This window comes from Peromyscus maniculatus, chromosome 3 (assembly GCF_049852395.1).
Source record: "Peromyscus maniculatus bairdii isolate BWxNUB_F1_BW_parent chromosome 3, HU_Pman_BW_mat_3.1, whole genome shotgun sequence".
Lineage (NCBI taxonomy): Eukaryota > Metazoa > Chordata > Mammalia > Rodentia > Cricetidae > Peromyscus > Peromyscus maniculatus.
The window spans coordinates 94393918-94410633 of record NC_134854.1 but is presented as its reverse complement, the minus strand read 5'-3'; the positions used below and the strand labels follow the sequence as shown (position 1 = coordinate 94410633).

The window sequence follows — 16716 nt, the reverse complement described above, 5'->3', positions numbered from 1 at the left end:
CACAGTTTTATTTCTTTTGTATTTTATGGTTTATCTTGTTTTAAAAAGAAAAGCAAAGAAACAGAATTTTTCTAAACATGTCATTGAGGGAAAATTTTCCTTTCTGTGATAGTCAAGTGACAGTTGGTCAAGACTTAGTTTAAACAACAACAACAAAAACCATCCTGTTTTCTGCAGGATGTGATGGCACACACAGTGCTCAGGAAGCTAAGGCAAGAGGCTCAAAAGTTTGAAGCCAGCCAAGACTGCATAGCAAGTTCCTATCTTTAAAAATAAAAGTAGAAAAGGAGGCGCTGGAGGGGAGGTCGGAAAACACCAAGAATAAGAAATTGGTTCTTAGCCATATGTGATGGTGCAAACCAGTCATCTCAGCACTTGAGAGATAGAGGCAGAAGGATCACAAGTTCAAGGCCAGCCAGGACTACAAGAAACACTGTCTCAAAAAACTGAAGTGGTTAAAAGAAAAGAAATTGATTTCTGTAAAGCCCATGCATGACTTACACTGTTCTTTTTTTTCCCCTTTTTTTGTGAAAATGTTAATGTAATTACCTGAACAGGATAATTTATGATTAGTAAGTAAAAGGAGCCAGCGTTTTATATACAGCATTTCAGCCCATTGGACTGAAATTTTGAAGTTAAAAAAATCCAAGTTCTTTCTAAGTTCAATAAATAGTACATTGGTGTACAAACTTAAAAAAAAAAAAATCTCACTATGTAGGTATGACCTGCTTGGAATACACTTCATAGTCCAGGCTGTCCTTGAATTCACAGTAACCCACCTGCATCTGCCTCCCAAGTACTGGGATTTAAGTGCCATCAGTCTTGGCCTTAAAAATAAATCATTTAAATTTTTTAATAAATAAAAGTAAAATTAATAAAACAAACAAACAAAAAATTTCAAGTCAGGCATGTAGTCCCAGCACTTGGGAGGTAGAAGCAGGAGGATGAAGAATTCAAGGTCATTCTTAGCTGAGTAGAAAGTTTGGAGCTAGTCTAGGCTACATGTGACATTGTCTCCAAAACAGAACAAACCCTAAAATGAATGAGTGAACACATAAGTCAATAACCATTGCAAATGTGGGACAGTGATGCATCCGGATGGATGCTATTCCACCCTGCTGCCTCTGTCCTCCTTTGTGCTGTGTTGCCAGCATCACCAACGCGAATGTCAACATGGCAGTGTTATTGTAGCTGTTGTCCTTGAAGTCCCCAGGAGCTCTGAGCCACACTGAGCACCACTGCTGGCAGATGTAGACATAAAAGCAGGGGTTACTGGGGCCAGATGTGTTTGGCAGCTGGAATCACTAGGTCAATAGTGTTCCTGCTGTTGAGGACATGTCCACTGCTAGGTTATCCTAACAGGCAAGGCAGGTCACATCACTTTGGAAGCTACAGACCTCTAAGAGACGGGTCTCTCAATCACTATCAAACTGTGACTCAACAGGCAAAACATCTGTACACAGAAAAAAAAAAATTAAAAAAACAAAACAAAACTGTGGCCCAACGGGAGTTAGTGCAGCTTGGAAAGTTTGTATTGACTCTTCTAGGACCATGCACAAAGATGGTTCTGGGTTGTGCAGCTCAGTGGTAAAGTAGTTGCCTAACATGCATGAGGCTCTGAGTTTAATCTTCAGAAGTACCCAACCACCCAAAGTTAATTCCACCAAGTTTAACCTTCTGGTCTGTTACATACAAGTGGCTCACTCTTGTAATCCCAGGAGTTGGCAGGTAGAGGCAGGAGGGTAAGGAGTTCAAGACCGTCCTTGGCTACATATTGAATTGGAGACCAGCCTGGACTATATGAGGCTCCGTCTAAAAAGCAAAGGGGGGGCGGGGGAGGACAAGAACAGTATCAATAGACTGGGGGATGGAGAGTGGGGTTGAGTAGAAGTGTGTGCTCAGCAAGCATGAAGTTCTAGTTCAAGCCACAGGACTAATAAGAATAACAATAACTGTGGTGGTTTGATTAAGAATGGCCCCCATAGGCTCATATATGTGGGATACGTGGTTCCCAGTTGGTGGACTCCTGGGAAGAATTAAGAGGTGTGTCCTTATTGGAGGAGGGGAGTTCAAAAGCCCATGCCAGGCTCAGTGTCTCCGCTTGCTACTTGAGAATCTGTATGTAAAGCTCTCGCTCCCTCTCCAGCACCATGCCTGCCTGCCTGCCACCATGCGGACTCCCCACCGTGATGACAATGGACTAAGCCTCTGGAGCTGTAAGCGAGCCCCCAGTTAAATGCTTTCCTTTATAAGAGTTGCCATGGTCATGGAGTCTCTTCACAGCAATAGAGCACTATGACCATACAAAGGCTGGCAGGATGGCTCAGTGACTGCTTCCAAGCCCAATGACCCGATTTGATCCTTGGGACCCACTTGGTGGAAGGAGACAATCAATTCCTGCAAGTTGTCCTCTGACCTCCACTGGAGCGAGCGAGTGAAAACACACACACACACACACACACACACACACACACACACACACACACACAAATGTAAAAAAAAAAATAATGGTATGGAAATAATAGGCAACTTCTGTAACCATCTACTTAATAGGAGTGAAGGTCTGCTAAAGAGAGACACTTGTGCCCCTCCCTAGGCTCTCAGACTACTGGTGCCAAAGAATTACAATTTCTCCAGGATTCCCAAGCTAGAGTAAGGAACAGGCTGAAGTCTGGTGTCAGCCAGGAAGAAGTTGCCTCCCAGGAGAGATTTCATAGAATTCTGACTCCTTACCAGAGGACACTGCAGGCCAGACTTGAGTAGAGGCAGTGAGGGGTCCATGACGAGGGGGGCGTGCACACTGACCAGGACTGTGTGCTCAGTTCTGTGTGCCGTTTTGCCCTCTATTGGAATCTGAACCTCAGGGCAATACACTAAAGGCGGACTTGGGGGTCACGTGACCTCTTTATTTGTTCCTCTCTCCGATGTGGACACATTGGATCCATCTCCTTTTCTCTGTTTCTATCACTTGTCTCTTTAATTGGTGTACTGGGGATTGGTGGCCAAGCCTAGCTTGCGGGGGCTTTTAGAGCCCAGGCTTTGCCCCTAAGAACTCTAGTGGTACCACTATTGTGACGTGGGAAGTCATAAACGTTAAATAAATTCTGTGGGAGCACTGGGGAAAATGAACTAGGCGTAGAAAATCAAGAAGTTTCTGTTTGTTTGTTTGTTTGTTTGTTTTGAATTCGGGCTGGTGGTGCAGCTCAGCTGCTAGAGTGATTCCCTGATTTACCTTATTCGCGCTACCTTTGACATCCAAAACACTGAATGAGCTGTGGGGAAGCCATGTCATAAAACACAGACCGAGGACACAGCCCCTGCCATCTGCCAAGGAAAATTAAATCATTAAAACTACTATTTTTTTTTTTCAGACAGGGCCTCACTAAGCAGCCCAGGCTAGCCCGGTATTTATTTATCTTTCCACTCGAGGCTTCTGAGAGCTGAGATCGCACGTGTGCACCACCACTCTTGTGCTAGGCGTTTCTCTCTTTTTAAGCTTGAGATGTGGTCTTTCTATGTTGCCCAGGCTGACTTCAGCTTCCTAAGTTGCTGGGATGGCAGGTGCCATGCCACTACCCACATCTAGCAATTAAGATGTTTTTAAAGTGGACCTGGGAGATTGCAAAAGGCCTGCGCGCAGACCTGCTAAAAGGTTAAACCACAGAATGTTCCAATAGGCTTGGGCAAACAATTGAAGCCAGTATCTGCTGGCCTTCGACATTTCTCAGCAGGAGTACCCTCAATAACTAACAGGAAGGTTTGCAATTTAGGATGTCTGCCCAAGCAATGACTGCCGCCAAAAGCCACTCTGGAAATCCCCAGTTAAAAGCAAAACAAAAGAAGCCCCTGCCTTTGCCTCATGCACTGTTTTAGGGTGCTCTAGTGCAGTATGTCCAAACAGCTCCCAAATAAATGCTACCTGGCTTCAGTGTTTTGTGAGGTTCTGTGTTTGTCTGTTTTGTTCGTTTTTTGAGATGGTCTCAGTAGGTAGTCTTGGCTGGTCAGGAGCTTATTCTATAAACCAGGCTGCCCTCAAATTCAGAGATCCATCTTAAAAAAAATAATAAAATAAATTTAAAACTAGTACTATGTTTCAGAATTTAAATATAAACCACACATGGTGCCCCATGCTGGTAAACCTAGGTCTGGCAAGGTTGAGGCAGGTGGGTTATCATAAATTCAAGGCTAAGGGGCTAGAGAGATGGCTCAGAGGTTAAGAGCACAGGCTGCTCTTGCAGAGGTCCTGAGTTCAAGTCCCAGAAACCAAATGGTGGCTCACAACCATCTATAATGAGATCTGATGCCCTCTTCTGGCCTGCAGGTATACATGCAGACAGAACACTGTATACATAATAAATAAATAAATCTTTAAAAAAATAAAAATAAATTCAAGGCTAACTAAGATTATATAGCCAAATACAGTTTCAAACAACAATAAATAAAAAAGAGAAGTTTTGGAGAAGCAGAATGTGTATGTGGCTACATGCACGTGTGTGAAAAAGGAAATTGATTTAGACGAGGGAAGAAGAAGCAAATCCAGTCCTGTGGGGAATTCCAGAAATAAAGAAATATGAAAAAAATGTCCACAGGCCCAAGGAATGAAGAAGCCCTTCAGCAGAAATGGGTGTTTGAGGACGGGCATGGGTAGAGCTGAGACGGCTGTGTCCTGGAAGTTTGGGAAAGTGGGCAGACACCCAGGAAGTCTGCCTTTAACAGGGAGGCAAGGTGAATTTACTCAGGTCTGTTTGGGGGACACAGCAAGTAGTCTCTAAAGGAATGGATGGGACCAGGAAGGTAGGCTTGGAAATAGAGAAAGTTGTCCAGAGCAGAGACCATGTTCTATCCACTGGGAAGCTGGAGTTGGTCAAAAGAAGAGAGTGAGCATACAAAATGACCAAGAATGAAGGAAGGGATGGACAACCCCAGGCATGGCGCTGGGATCAAACCCAGGACTTGGCCTGGGCTAGAAAAACAGTCACGGAGCTATGCCCAAGCCCTGGCTTCTATGCTTGCTTTGTTTTGTTGTTTGTTGGCTCACACTGTAGCCCAGGCTAGCTCTCCTGCCTCACCACTGCCCCCTCCAATGTGGAGGCTTTACAGGCATGTGTCACCACACTCCACACCAGCCGCCTTGTTTTTATTTTGTTTGAATTTCTTCCCAAGATAGTTTTATTTTTAAATACCAGACCAAAAACAAGGCTATCCTACAAAACAACTTGACAAAGGAAGCATGTAAAGTATGAAAGTGGCCCTAAGTGTGACAGACCCACCACACATTTCTCCTGAACAACAGGCCTTCCTGAAGCGCAATCACACAGGGCATTTAACTTGTCATCCAAAGGAGACTAAGCTCCCTGGCTCTCCCCAAGCCCGACATCTAGACTGAAGTATGATTGTTTGGTTGAATTTGTTTGTTTTTGAGACCAAGACTTCCTTTTTTTTTTTTTTTTTTTTTTTTTTTTTTGAGACAGGGTTTTTCTGTGCTGCTTTGCGCCTTTCCTGGAACTCACTCTATAGCCCAGGCTGACCTCGAACTCACAGAGATCCTCCTGCCTCTGCCTCCCAAGTGCTGGGATTAAAGGCGTGCGCCACCACCACTGCCCGGCAAGACCAAGACTTTCTTACTCTTTAGCTCAATCTAGCCTGGAACACATTATGTAGCCCAGGCTGGCCTCCAACTCAACTGTTGCTCGACTGCTAGAATTGCATGCATGAACCATCACGTCCAACTTTGTTTGTTAAGAGATGAAGTCTTGATATGTAACCCGGCCAGCCTAAAAACAGTTGTCCTCTTAGGCTGTAATATTCCTCTTCCCTATTTTCTCACTCCATTTTCTCCCCTTTTCTCACTTGCTGTTTTCTCATTGGTTCTGCTTGTTTTTAGACAGAGTCTGGCTATAGCTATATAGCGGAGGCTAGCCTTGAACTCCTGATCCTTTTGCCTCTGCCTCTCCAGTACTAAGAGTACAGGAATTTGCTGCCATGCCTGACTTTTTTTTTTTTTTTTTTTTTTGTCTGTGAGACTCTGTTAGCCTAGGCTGGCCTCAAGCTCATTGTGTAGCCCAGGCTGGCCTCAAACTCACAGTAATCCATCCTCCTTCTTGGCCTTCACACGCTGGGATCACAGGAGTGAGCCACGTGCTCAGCATAAGAAATGATTTTGCAAGCAGTCTTCATTGCCCTTCCTATTTGCAGAAGCAGAAACTGAAAGCTCCAGAGGGAAACTGAGGTTCCCCAGCTGAGTCGGCAGGCACAGCAGAGGATCCCAAGTCTTCCGTTCACTAGAGACTGAAACCATCCTTAAACCACGGCTCCCCTAGCCTGACCTATGGTCTACTGCCCTCATTCCTTACAAAGCTGCTGTCACTCAGGGTGAGTTCCCCCTCCCGGGGTATGCATTGTGAGCCTGTAATCCCAGTACCAATGGGTGAAGACAGCAGGATCATTCTCAGCTGCCTAGTGAGCTCCAGGCCAGCCAGGCTACCTAAGACCTGGTCTCAGGGAGAAAAAAAATCACACCTTAGCAAGAGGCACAGAAAAGTCACTGAAGCAGAGCATCCTCTTCCTTCCAGAAAGAAAAGCCCACAGAAAACAATCTCAACAGGCTACACCCAGTCAGCCCAGAGTCTGGGGAGTTCTAAGAAAGCGGGGAGGGAGGGAGGAACACTTGGGCATTTGGCTGTGGTGATATATTGTGTACCCTAATAAAATTTGCCTGAAGATCAGAGGACAGAACAAGCCACTAGATTAAACACAGAAGCCAAGCAGTGGTAGCACACACCTTTAATCCTAGCACTAGGGAAGCAGAGATCTGTCTGGATCTCTGTGAGTTCAAAGCCACCCTGGACTACATGAGACTGACTCAGTCTAGGAGAGAAACAGAGGCAGACAGTCGTGGCACACACCTTTAATCCCAGCACTTGGCAGTCACACACCTTTAATCCCGGCACTAAGAAGGGAGTGATATGGTTGGGTGGAGAAAATTATATAAGGCGTGAGGAGACAGGAACTGAAGCTTTTTCAGGCTGTGGAGTCCTGGAGGTAAGACATGGCAGTGGCTTGTTCCTTTGTCTTTCTGATCTTTTAGCATTTACCCCAATATCTGGCTCTGGGTTTTTTATTAAAAGACCATTTTTAGGAATTCCTGTTACATTTGGCTCACACCTATAATCCCCAAATTTAGGACTCTGAGGAGGGAAGATCACTGAGTTTCAGGTCAGCCTGGATGACATATCATATTTCAGGCTACTTGAGTTACATTATGAGACTCCGTCTGAAAATATAAAATAAAATAAAAAATAATAAATCCAAAAGAGAGGACTGGAGAGGTTGCTCACAGTTGAGAGTACAAACTGCCCTAAATTCAGTTGGCTACACCCACATCAGGTGGCTCACAACAGTTCCAGGGATTCCAGTGCCTTCTAAGTCTTTAAAAATAATGAAATGAGGCTGAAGGTGTGACTTGACAGTAGGTTCTTACCTAGCATGCACCTGACCCTGGGTTCAAGTGACCCTGACTCCAGCACCCATCTCCAAGGAAAAAAGAGTGAAGCTTTTTTTTTTTTTTTTTTTTTTTTTTGGTTTTTCGAGACAGGGTTTCTCTGTGTAGCTTTGCGCCTTTCCTGGAACTCACTTGGTAGCCCAGGCTGGCCTCGAACTCACAGAGATCCGCCTGCCTCTGCCTCCCAAGTGCTGGGATTACAGGCATGCGCCACCACCGCCCGGCAAGGCGGTGAGTGAAGCTTTTATTAGTTGTGCAGTTTAGTTTTTTCAGCTAGGCAAACAAAAACTGTAAGAGGCTGGAGGTGTTGTTCCGATGGTCCTCAGCTGGCGCTGTGGGAAGCATTAGATTCGAACCCAGCACCATATGAAAGCAAGCTTGGCGGTACATGTGTATCTTTCTGTTAACTGGATGCATCCAAAAACATCATTTCAACATGCCCTCAGTTGGTTGGTTGGCTGATGGATTGATTGGTTAATTGACTGATTGATTGAAAACATGGTCTGCCTATGTAGTTCGAGGTAACCTTGAATGTGATTGCCCCAGCCTCAGATCCCTGAATTCTGGGATTACAATGTATGGAACAGCACACCAGGCTATAAAATATTAACGAAATTTATGAAAGTAGCATTTTGTACTAAGTTTTTGAAACATGACATGCCTTTTATAGCCTCAGTTCTCACTAGCCATACTGTGAATGCTCAGTGGCCACATATAGTCACCATTATCTTGGACAGTACAAGTAGAGAACAAGGATTTGGGGGTGGGAGGTCTTAGGACAGAACCTAGGACTCCAAAGACAGAGTCTCTCTATGTAGTCCTGGCTGCTCTGGAACTCACTTTGTAGACCAGCCACCTTCAGACTCACTGATATCCTCCTGCCTCTGCTTCTCAAGTGCTGGGATTAAAGGCATTTGCAACCATACCTAGCCTAGGTGGGTTTTATCTTGTAGACACCCCTGCAGTTTAAGATGACTCTTTTAAAATATAATTCTTCCTTTTTAAAAATATTTAATTTAATTTAACTTTTATTATTTTTGACAATCTCACCACGTAGCCCTGGAACTGGATAAGAACACCAGGCTGGCATCAGACTCACAGAGATCCACTTGTGTATTACTATTATTCTTTAGCTGTGTATGTCTGTGTGTGTGTGTATTTGTGCACATAAGTATAGGGTGTGCTGGGGCCAGAAGAGGGCATAAAAAACCCCTCGGAGCTAGAGTCACAGGTAACAAGCTGCCTGATATGGGTGCTGGAAATCAAATTTGGGTCCTCTGGAAGAATCGCACATGCTTTTCATGGATGGGCCATCTCTCCAGACCCCAATCCCTTCTTTGTGACCATTTGAGTCCTGCCTCTTGAGGAGAGAATCGCAGCACCCTAAGGACCTCATCTAGAACTACATTCTCCTCACCTCTTGGCCTTTGGGCTAAGATCAGGTGTAGAAACATTCTCTGTTGTAATCTCATTCCTGTTTATTCTAGATTTTTCTTTTGCTTTACCGGGAAAGAAAGAGATTGCGCAATTTTAAGGCATTCCGAGGGAGCTGGAGAGATAGCTCAGTAGCTGAGAACAGGTATTACTCTTTTTTTTTTTTTTTTTTTTTTTTTTTTTGGTTTTTCGAGACAGGGTTTCTCTGTGTAGCTTTGCGCCTTTCCTGGAACTCACTTGGTAGCCCAGGCTGGTCTCGAACTCACAAAGATCCGCCTGCCTCTGCCTCCCGAGTGCTGGGATTACAGGCGTGCGCCACCACCACCCGGCCAGGTATTACTCTTGTAAGGGATCTCTTTCTGTCCCACCTGGCAGCTACCAAGTAATGACACAAAGACTTATTATTTATGAAAGCGTGCCCTATAGCTTAGGCTTGTTCCTAACCAGCTCTTATAACTTAAATTAACCCATTTATATTAACCTACGTTCTATCACATGGTGTTACCTCTCTTCCATCTTGCACCTCTTGTTTCCTCTCCATGTCTCCTGTGTGCCTAGATTCCTCCGTCTCTTCCTTTCTCCGCCCCCTCAAAGTCCTGCCTATACCTCCCGCCTAGCTATTGGCCATTCAGCTTTTTATGACAACCATCACAGCAATACATCTTCACACAGTGTGCAAATCCCACAGCATACCCTTGCAGAGAAAGTTCAGTTCCCAGCTCCCACATCAGACAGCTCACAACTGCCTTTAACTCACCAGGAAACCTGACACCTCTGACCTCAGGCATACACACACATACACATAATTAGAAATAATAAAAACAATCCTTTAAAAAAAAGATCTATTTAAAAAGTGTTACTAGTTGCCTTGCTTTAGTTCTGTAAAGCTAATAGTGCAGTGTTTGGAGATGCAGTTCGCCCATGAGTCCCTGAGCACGCACAAGGGAAAACACCAAAGTTTCTCAAAATGATACAGGGATTCTAAATTTATTAACACCCCCCCACCCCATGCTCTTATTTGTTGGAGGAGCTAAGATTTCCTCCTTGGCGTTGTTATTTCTTCTGGGGTGGGAAAGAATGTCTGTTCTCTTGGTGCCCTGTTATTGTTCTGTCTTGACAAACTCCTTCCGGAGAAGAGCAGATTTTCTCTGGCGGAGAGCCACATGTGGTGGAAAAACCCTTCACCCCGGGCCCCCTCCTAATCCACTGGACAAATCTGTGACAACTGACCAGGTTCGCCAACCCCCATGGTGACCTTTGGAGGGAACTACAGCAGGGAAGGAGGGGCTGGTGAGTGAGCCATCACTTCCTGACAATCTTCTGTCCTGTGGACACTGCTAAGGTGGCCTGCCCTGCCCTCCTCCCCCTGCCCTCCTCCCCACAGCCTAAGGTCAGCCTCAGCACCTGAAAAGCCCTGGGAGGAGGAGGAGGAGGAGGACCAAGATTCCCTCAAGGCCAACCTGGGACTTACCTAGAGATTTTAACAATTTTAATTATGGGCATGTGTGTGTATGCGCATGTGTGTTCACATACCCACAGAGGCCAGAAGAGGGCACCCAGTCATCGTCCACCCCCCCGCACCCCCCCCCCCCAGCTGCAGTTACAGGCATTTGTGAGCAGCAGATGTGGGTGCAGGGAATTGAACTTCCATCCTCTGCAAGAGAAGCGGGTGCTCTTTAACTGCTGACCCATCTCTCCAGCCCCGTGTTCTGGGGATTTTAGTGCTTTTTTCTTACCCAGGATGGCCCTGGGGGACAAAGGTTGCCCAGCGAGATATTTTCGCCCGGGCATTCGTTTCTATCTGAACAAGGCTAATTTAAGTCCCTGGAAACTAGAATTACTTCTCTGAAGCATAAAAAGGAGAGGTCACGGGTGTCTGAAAACTTAGGAGGGTTGGTTGATCCTTTCTTTTCACCTTCTGGACGACTTAGACGCTCCCCCACCTCCACCCCCGCCCCCACCCCCGCCCCCGCCCCGTCCAGAGTACTCTGTGGCTTTAAGCTTAAGCTTTTGTTTGGGAGGAGACTGGGAGGGCAGCAGAGAGCGGACGCCTACCTGGAGAAACCTGCAGTTAGGTGTGGCCGGAGCTGGAGAGGCTGGAGTCGCGGGATGGGCAGGAGGCGGGCAGAAAGTTGGAGTAAGCAGGAAGTGAAGCTGTGGCTGCCTTGAGTGGAAACAGACTCGGCGAGTACTGCTTTGAGAGGCCCAAGTGCTCCGAGACATGGTGAGTGGGGTGGAGGACTAGGAAAAGAGAGATTTAGGGGGGCTACGAGAGGGGGATTGGGTTTGGGGGTTGCCTGTGTCCAGTTAGGTAAGTTGGCGACAGTCAGAGGGCTGGCCCTATGGGGCCAGCGCTGCCTCTGTCTCTTTACTTTTGACAACTCGTCCACAAATAGCTCTGCGCTCCGGGCCAGGGGTTCCTGACACTTCTCCACCGCCTTCCTCCTGTGACCTCGGAGCTGGATCCGATGAGGGTTTCGGTGGGGGTTGGGGGGGGGCCGAATTCCAAGCCAAGCTGCTGCGCCGCGCCCTCCCCCTCCTCCGCCTCCTCCAGCTGGGCCTGAGCCCGGTGTCGTGACATTACTGGGCCACAAGTGCCCCTGCTCTTTGGAGCTCAGATTCCAGCCCAGCGGGCCGGAGTTCTCCCCCTTAGCCTCGCACTGGACACCCACAGGATCTGCCTGGCCACCAGAAGCAGCCCCTTCTCTAGAAACATTAGCACCCGCGCCGGGGTTTGTAAAGCAGCCAGACGTCGGTTCTCCCTGACAGTCTAGCTTCAGCCCACACCCGTGGCTGGTACCTGAGGCCCCCTGGGTCACTAAGGGAGGAGTCCATGCCTTTTCCCTCCGAGTTCAAAAGCCTTATCTAGAGGCCTCCTGGATAGAGAGACCGCAGCAGGGAGGACTTTCAGTATCTACATAAGCAGGCGGTGGTGTGTGGCCGACACCAGGCGCTAAAGCAGAAGGTGCGGTCCAACGGCACATGATGCCTTCTGGGGGCCACAGCCACTGAACCGCGGGTGCACTGCGCAGCAGGCCGGAACCAGAACAACTCGACAACAGCTGTCTGGAGAGGCACTCGGGTTGGGCCAGGCAAGGGTGCTCTGCTGGCCGGCTCTCACACTTTTAGTGATAGGTGTGTGTTGATTTTCCTTGTCAGGGACCCTGAAAATCCCCCCAAAGAAGGCGCATGACAGTCCAGAACAAAATCTCATTTTCTGGGACTTAAAAATGCACCGATGTGGCAGCCAAAATGGCTTGGCAGGTAAAAGGCGCCTGCAGCGCAAGCCTGCCGGCCTGAGTTCAAGATCCCTCCCACTTCCATCCGCAGCCCCTGCAGAAGACATCAATCCGCTGGTGGAAGTTTCCCTCTGACCTCCCCACGAACGCTGTGGTGTGCATGCATATTCCCCATCCCACACCCACTGACAGATAATACACATATATTGCACTTGGGCAGGACTGAGAGTGTGGCTCAGTTGATAGAATGTTTGCCTGGCATGTGTGATGCTCTGGGTTCCATCCCCAGCAGCTCATAAACCAGGAGTGGTGGTGCGCACCTGTAATCTCAGCACCGGGGGAGGTAGAGGCAGGAGGATCAGTTGTTCAAGGTCATCCTATTTCGGAAGGAAGTTTGAGGCCTTCCCAGGCTCCATGAGACCCTGTCTCAAATAAATAAGTAAATAAATAAAGCTGGTGGGGTGGCTCAGTGGGTAAGTGCTTGCCACGTAAGAACGGAGGTTTGAGTTGAATCCCCAGATCCACATCAAAAAAAAAAAAAAAAATCCAGGTGTGGTAGCCACAAGCACTAGGTGTGATGCGTTGGGATGGTCGAGATAAGCTGATCCCTGGGGCTTGCTGGCTAGCCTAATCTGAGAGCCCCAGGCCAACGGGAGAGACCCAGCCTGGGAGGGGGAGGAAGAAAAAAAAAAAAGCAAGGTAGAAGGCACCTGTGGAATGACACCTGACCACCTGAAGCTGATCTCTGGCCCTCCATGCCAGGTTACACACATGTGCGTGCACACACACACACCCATGAACATTGACAAAGAACATTCTCTTTGTAAAGTATTAGAAATGGCTAAAATCTACTTTAGCTCTTCCAACTTCCTCTGGCCTCTTGGATCCTCGCCGCTTGGTCTAATTAACCCCTGTATTGACATCCAGGAGGAAGCCAGTGGGGGTGCCGGAAATGACCGAGTTAGGAACCTGCAGAGTGAGGTGGAGGGAGTCAAGAATATCATGACCCAGAATGTGGAAAGAATCTTGGCCCGAGGGGAAAACTTGGACCATCTCCGAAACAAGACTGAGGACTTGGAAGCCACGGTGAGATGGGGAGCAAACTGGGGTAGACGGAGAGATCTCACCGGGGAGGGGAGAGTTTGGGGGGGCTGGAGGGGGAACATGAGCAGAAGGGGTGGTAGACTACCGTGTCTACTGGCCTCTTGCCTTTCAGGGAACTGTTGAGTCTCCTCTTCTGGTTCCATGCTACTCGGCTGGTTGGTACAGAGCCCAGTGAGTGGGTCCATCTGGGCTTGGGGGGGGCGTTCACCCACAGAACCATTCCTGAGACAGGTCAGTCGTTCAGTCGACTGCTGCATTCTTAGGCTTCTTTGGGGGCACGAAGCTGATTCTTCTTTTGAAGCCCTTGACAGTCATTTGGAGCTGGCGTCCCCAAGGCAACGCTATGAGCACTGGGGAAGCGGTCCTTGGCTTTCAGCATTTTCCACGAGTTATTAGGCTGGGAGTAGGAAAACAGAGTTTTGCTGAGTCTGTTTAAAACACAACTGAGAAGAACAGTGAGATTCTTTGATCCCAGGATCCCTCTGCCTGCCAAAGACCAGAATAATATCTCCTACACATCTTGCTTAGGCCAGCTGCTCAGGGAGGAAGGAAGTCGGGCACCAGCCACGGCGGGAGCCTCAGTTTCCACACGCTGTGGAGAACTCTGTCTTTCTGGGCCCTGTGTGCAATCGTGGAATCTAGTGCCTCCTGCACGTAAGCTGGGTACACAGAGGCTTCGTGTCTGTGAGTCAGCCTGGGGGAGCAGGAGGCATTTTCTTACTCTCTCAACCTTCTGTAGTGCCCTGATTCTGCCTCCAGCTGCCACAGTCCCTAGAAGACGAACTGTCATAGAGCCAGGAGATGTTCCCATCTGGGGCACATTCCTGTACCCCTCCGTCCGTGGGTCTGCTCTCCAAGGGCCAGATGGCTCTGCCTACCAAACAAACCTGGGTTGTGAGCATATGTAAAACACCCCTCAGTGTGCAGGCTGGGGCGGGGGGCAAGAAAAAGAAGGGAGCCTGGATATGGCAGAGTTCTTGACTAGAGTTCGTGAAACCCTGGGTTCAGTCCCTGACAACATATAAACAGAGCATTGTGGTACATGCTTGTAATCCCAGCTCTTGGAAGGTAGCGGCAAGAGGATCAGAAATTCAAAGCCAGGCCGTCAAGATGGCTCAGGAGGTGAAGGCACTTGCTGCCGAGCCTAAGGACTCGAGTTCCATACCTGGGATGCACGTGTTTGGTGGAAGGACAGACTTTTAAAAGTTCAAGGTCATCCTTTTCTACATAGGAAAGGAGGCCAGTCTTTGCTATATGAGATCCTGGCTAGAAAGAAAGAAAAAGGAAGGAAGGGAAGTCCTGGCCCCTGCCATGCTCGAAGGGATGCCCATGAGCTCAAGAATTCTAGCCCTGAACTTGGCTTACAGCTTGTTGTGGAAAGGGATTGATCGAGGTAGAAGGGTAGCGCACTGTGGCACTCAGCAGGCAGAGACAGACAGATCTCCAAAGTTCCAGGCCAGTCAGGGATACATAGTGAGACCCTGTCTCAAAAGTTAAAACAAAACAGACAGACAAAACCCAGAGAGATAGTTCCAGGGGTAAAGACTCTTATCATCATGCCTGATTCCATGAGTTCAATCCCCAGGACACAGAATGGAAAATGAGCACCTTTCCTGCGAATTGCCCTCTGCCCACCACATGAGCAGTGTGGTGCATATGGCAACACAGAGACACAAATCAATGTTATAAAAATATTTTAAAAGCCTTTCCATTCCCACAGCTGGACATGGTGGAGTACACCTTTCATCCCAGCACTCAGGGGGTGGAGGCAGGCGTATCTTTCTGAGTTTGAGGCCAGCCTGGTCTACAAAGCAAGTTCCAGGACATTCAGGGCTGTTACACAGAGAAACCCTGTTTCAACAAAACAAAACAAAAAAACAAACAAACAAAAAAAACAAAACAAAAATATCTTTCCATTCCCATTGTAACAGGAAAGATTTATTTGTTTGTTTGTTTATTTTGAGGTAGCTATACCATAGCTCCAGTCTGTGTTTCAGGTCCTCAATTTACAGTGTAAACATCTACACTATGGCATGTGGGCCTCCATCTGTACTCTCGTTCTGAAGGAAGGACTCACTGGGTCACGACTTTATCTTGTCCCTAACAGTCTGAACACTTCAAGACAACATCGCAGAAGGTGGCCCGGAAGTTCTGGTGGAAGAATGTGAAGATGATTGTCATCATTTGTGTGATTGTCCTTATCATCATCATCCTCATTGTGCTCTTTGCCACCGGCACCATCCCCACTTAGAGCCCCTCTCAGGCCCCCTACTCTTCAGGGGTAACCCTCCCTGATGTGTGCCAAGAGGGGCCCTCTCCTGTCCTCCTCCACAGAAATGCTGCTTGGTCCCCATGAGGGCCTTCTGCGACATCTGCCCCAGAAGCACCTTGATCCCCCGGGAGGAGAGAGCTGGACTGTGGCTGCATCTCAGGGGTCCTGAGAGTGGGTTAGAGACCCAGAGGACCCTGCTGGTGGCTGGCGGGCAATAAAGACCTTTCAGTGTCCCTAAGTGTATGAGCACGTCCCTCCTTTCTCTTCCGCCCTTTGCCCTTCGGTTTCTCTCTTCCTGAGGACCCCCTCCCGACTGGTTTCTCCCAGTCTAGGACCAAGATGGTGCAAAGATAGAGAGCATAGCTATAGAGGAAAGATGGCAGCTCAGGGGCTTTGCACACCTGGATTACAGATGTGAATCACTATGCCCAGCTAGAATCAATAATTCTGTCTGCCCCTTCCCTTCAGCCTCCCCACGCTCCCTTCACTCCCTCGCAAATTCATAGCCTCCTTTCCTTTAGTTGTTATTGTTTTACACACACACATGCACATATATACACATGCGTACATGGACACACACACACACAAATATAGCCTGCTGAGTCTGTTTGGTGTTGATTGCATGCATATGACTTCAGGACTGACCACTTGGTACTGGATAACCAGTTAAGGAGCTCTTCTCTGGGGAAGACTGATTCTCCCTCTCTCAGCATCCCTCAGTTGCCTGTAGTTCTCTGTCTAGGGATGGGGCCCTTTGAGATTTCCCCTTCCGTGTCCGCAGATCTATTGATGTTGTCCTTGTTTAGGTCTTCTTTAGGCAGCTAAATTGTTGAACAGTTTGCACTCTTTTTCTGTTTTGTTTTGTTTTCAAGACAGGCTTTGTAGCCCTGGCTGTCCTGGAACTCACTCTGCAGACCAGGCTGGCCTCGAACTCACAGAGATCTTCCTGCCTCTGCCTCCCAAATGCTGGGATTAAAGTCGTGCGCCACCACTGCCCAGCAAGTTTGCACTCTTAACCAAAGAGCCAGCTCTCCATCTTCCTCCCTCCCTCCCTCCCTCCCTCCCATCTTGTACATCTGTGTGGATGCACATCTGTGTGGATGAATGCAGGTGCATGTGTACCTGTGCGTGCATATGTGTGGAGGCCAGAGGTCATCGTCGGATGT

General features: G+C 47.9%; 2 protein-coding genes across 2 annotated transcripts in view; one reads left to right on the top strand and one right to left on the bottom strand.

Annotated features, from left to right (window-relative positions):
* Positions 1-11124, bottom strand: part of Ggcx (gamma-glutamyl carboxylase) — a 45093-nt gene extending 33969 nt beyond the window's left edge. The window contains exon 1 of the transcript XR_013049911.1: positions 10991-11124. The gene's annotated coding sequence lies outside the window, so the exon portion shown is untranslated. The remainder of the gene's footprint in view (positions 1-10990) is intronic.
* Positions 11021-15788, top strand: Vamp8 (vesicle associated membrane protein 8). Its single transcript, XM_006996004.4, has 3 exons — positions 11021-11159; positions 13102-13260; positions 15386-15788. The coding sequence occupies exons 1-3, from the start codon at positions 11157-11159 to the stop codon at positions 15527-15529; spliced, it is 306 nt and encodes a 101-aa protein (XP_006996066.1). The 5' UTR covers positions 11021-11156; the 3' UTR covers positions 15530-15788.
* The last annotated feature ends 928 nt before the right edge of the window (positions 15789-16716 follow it).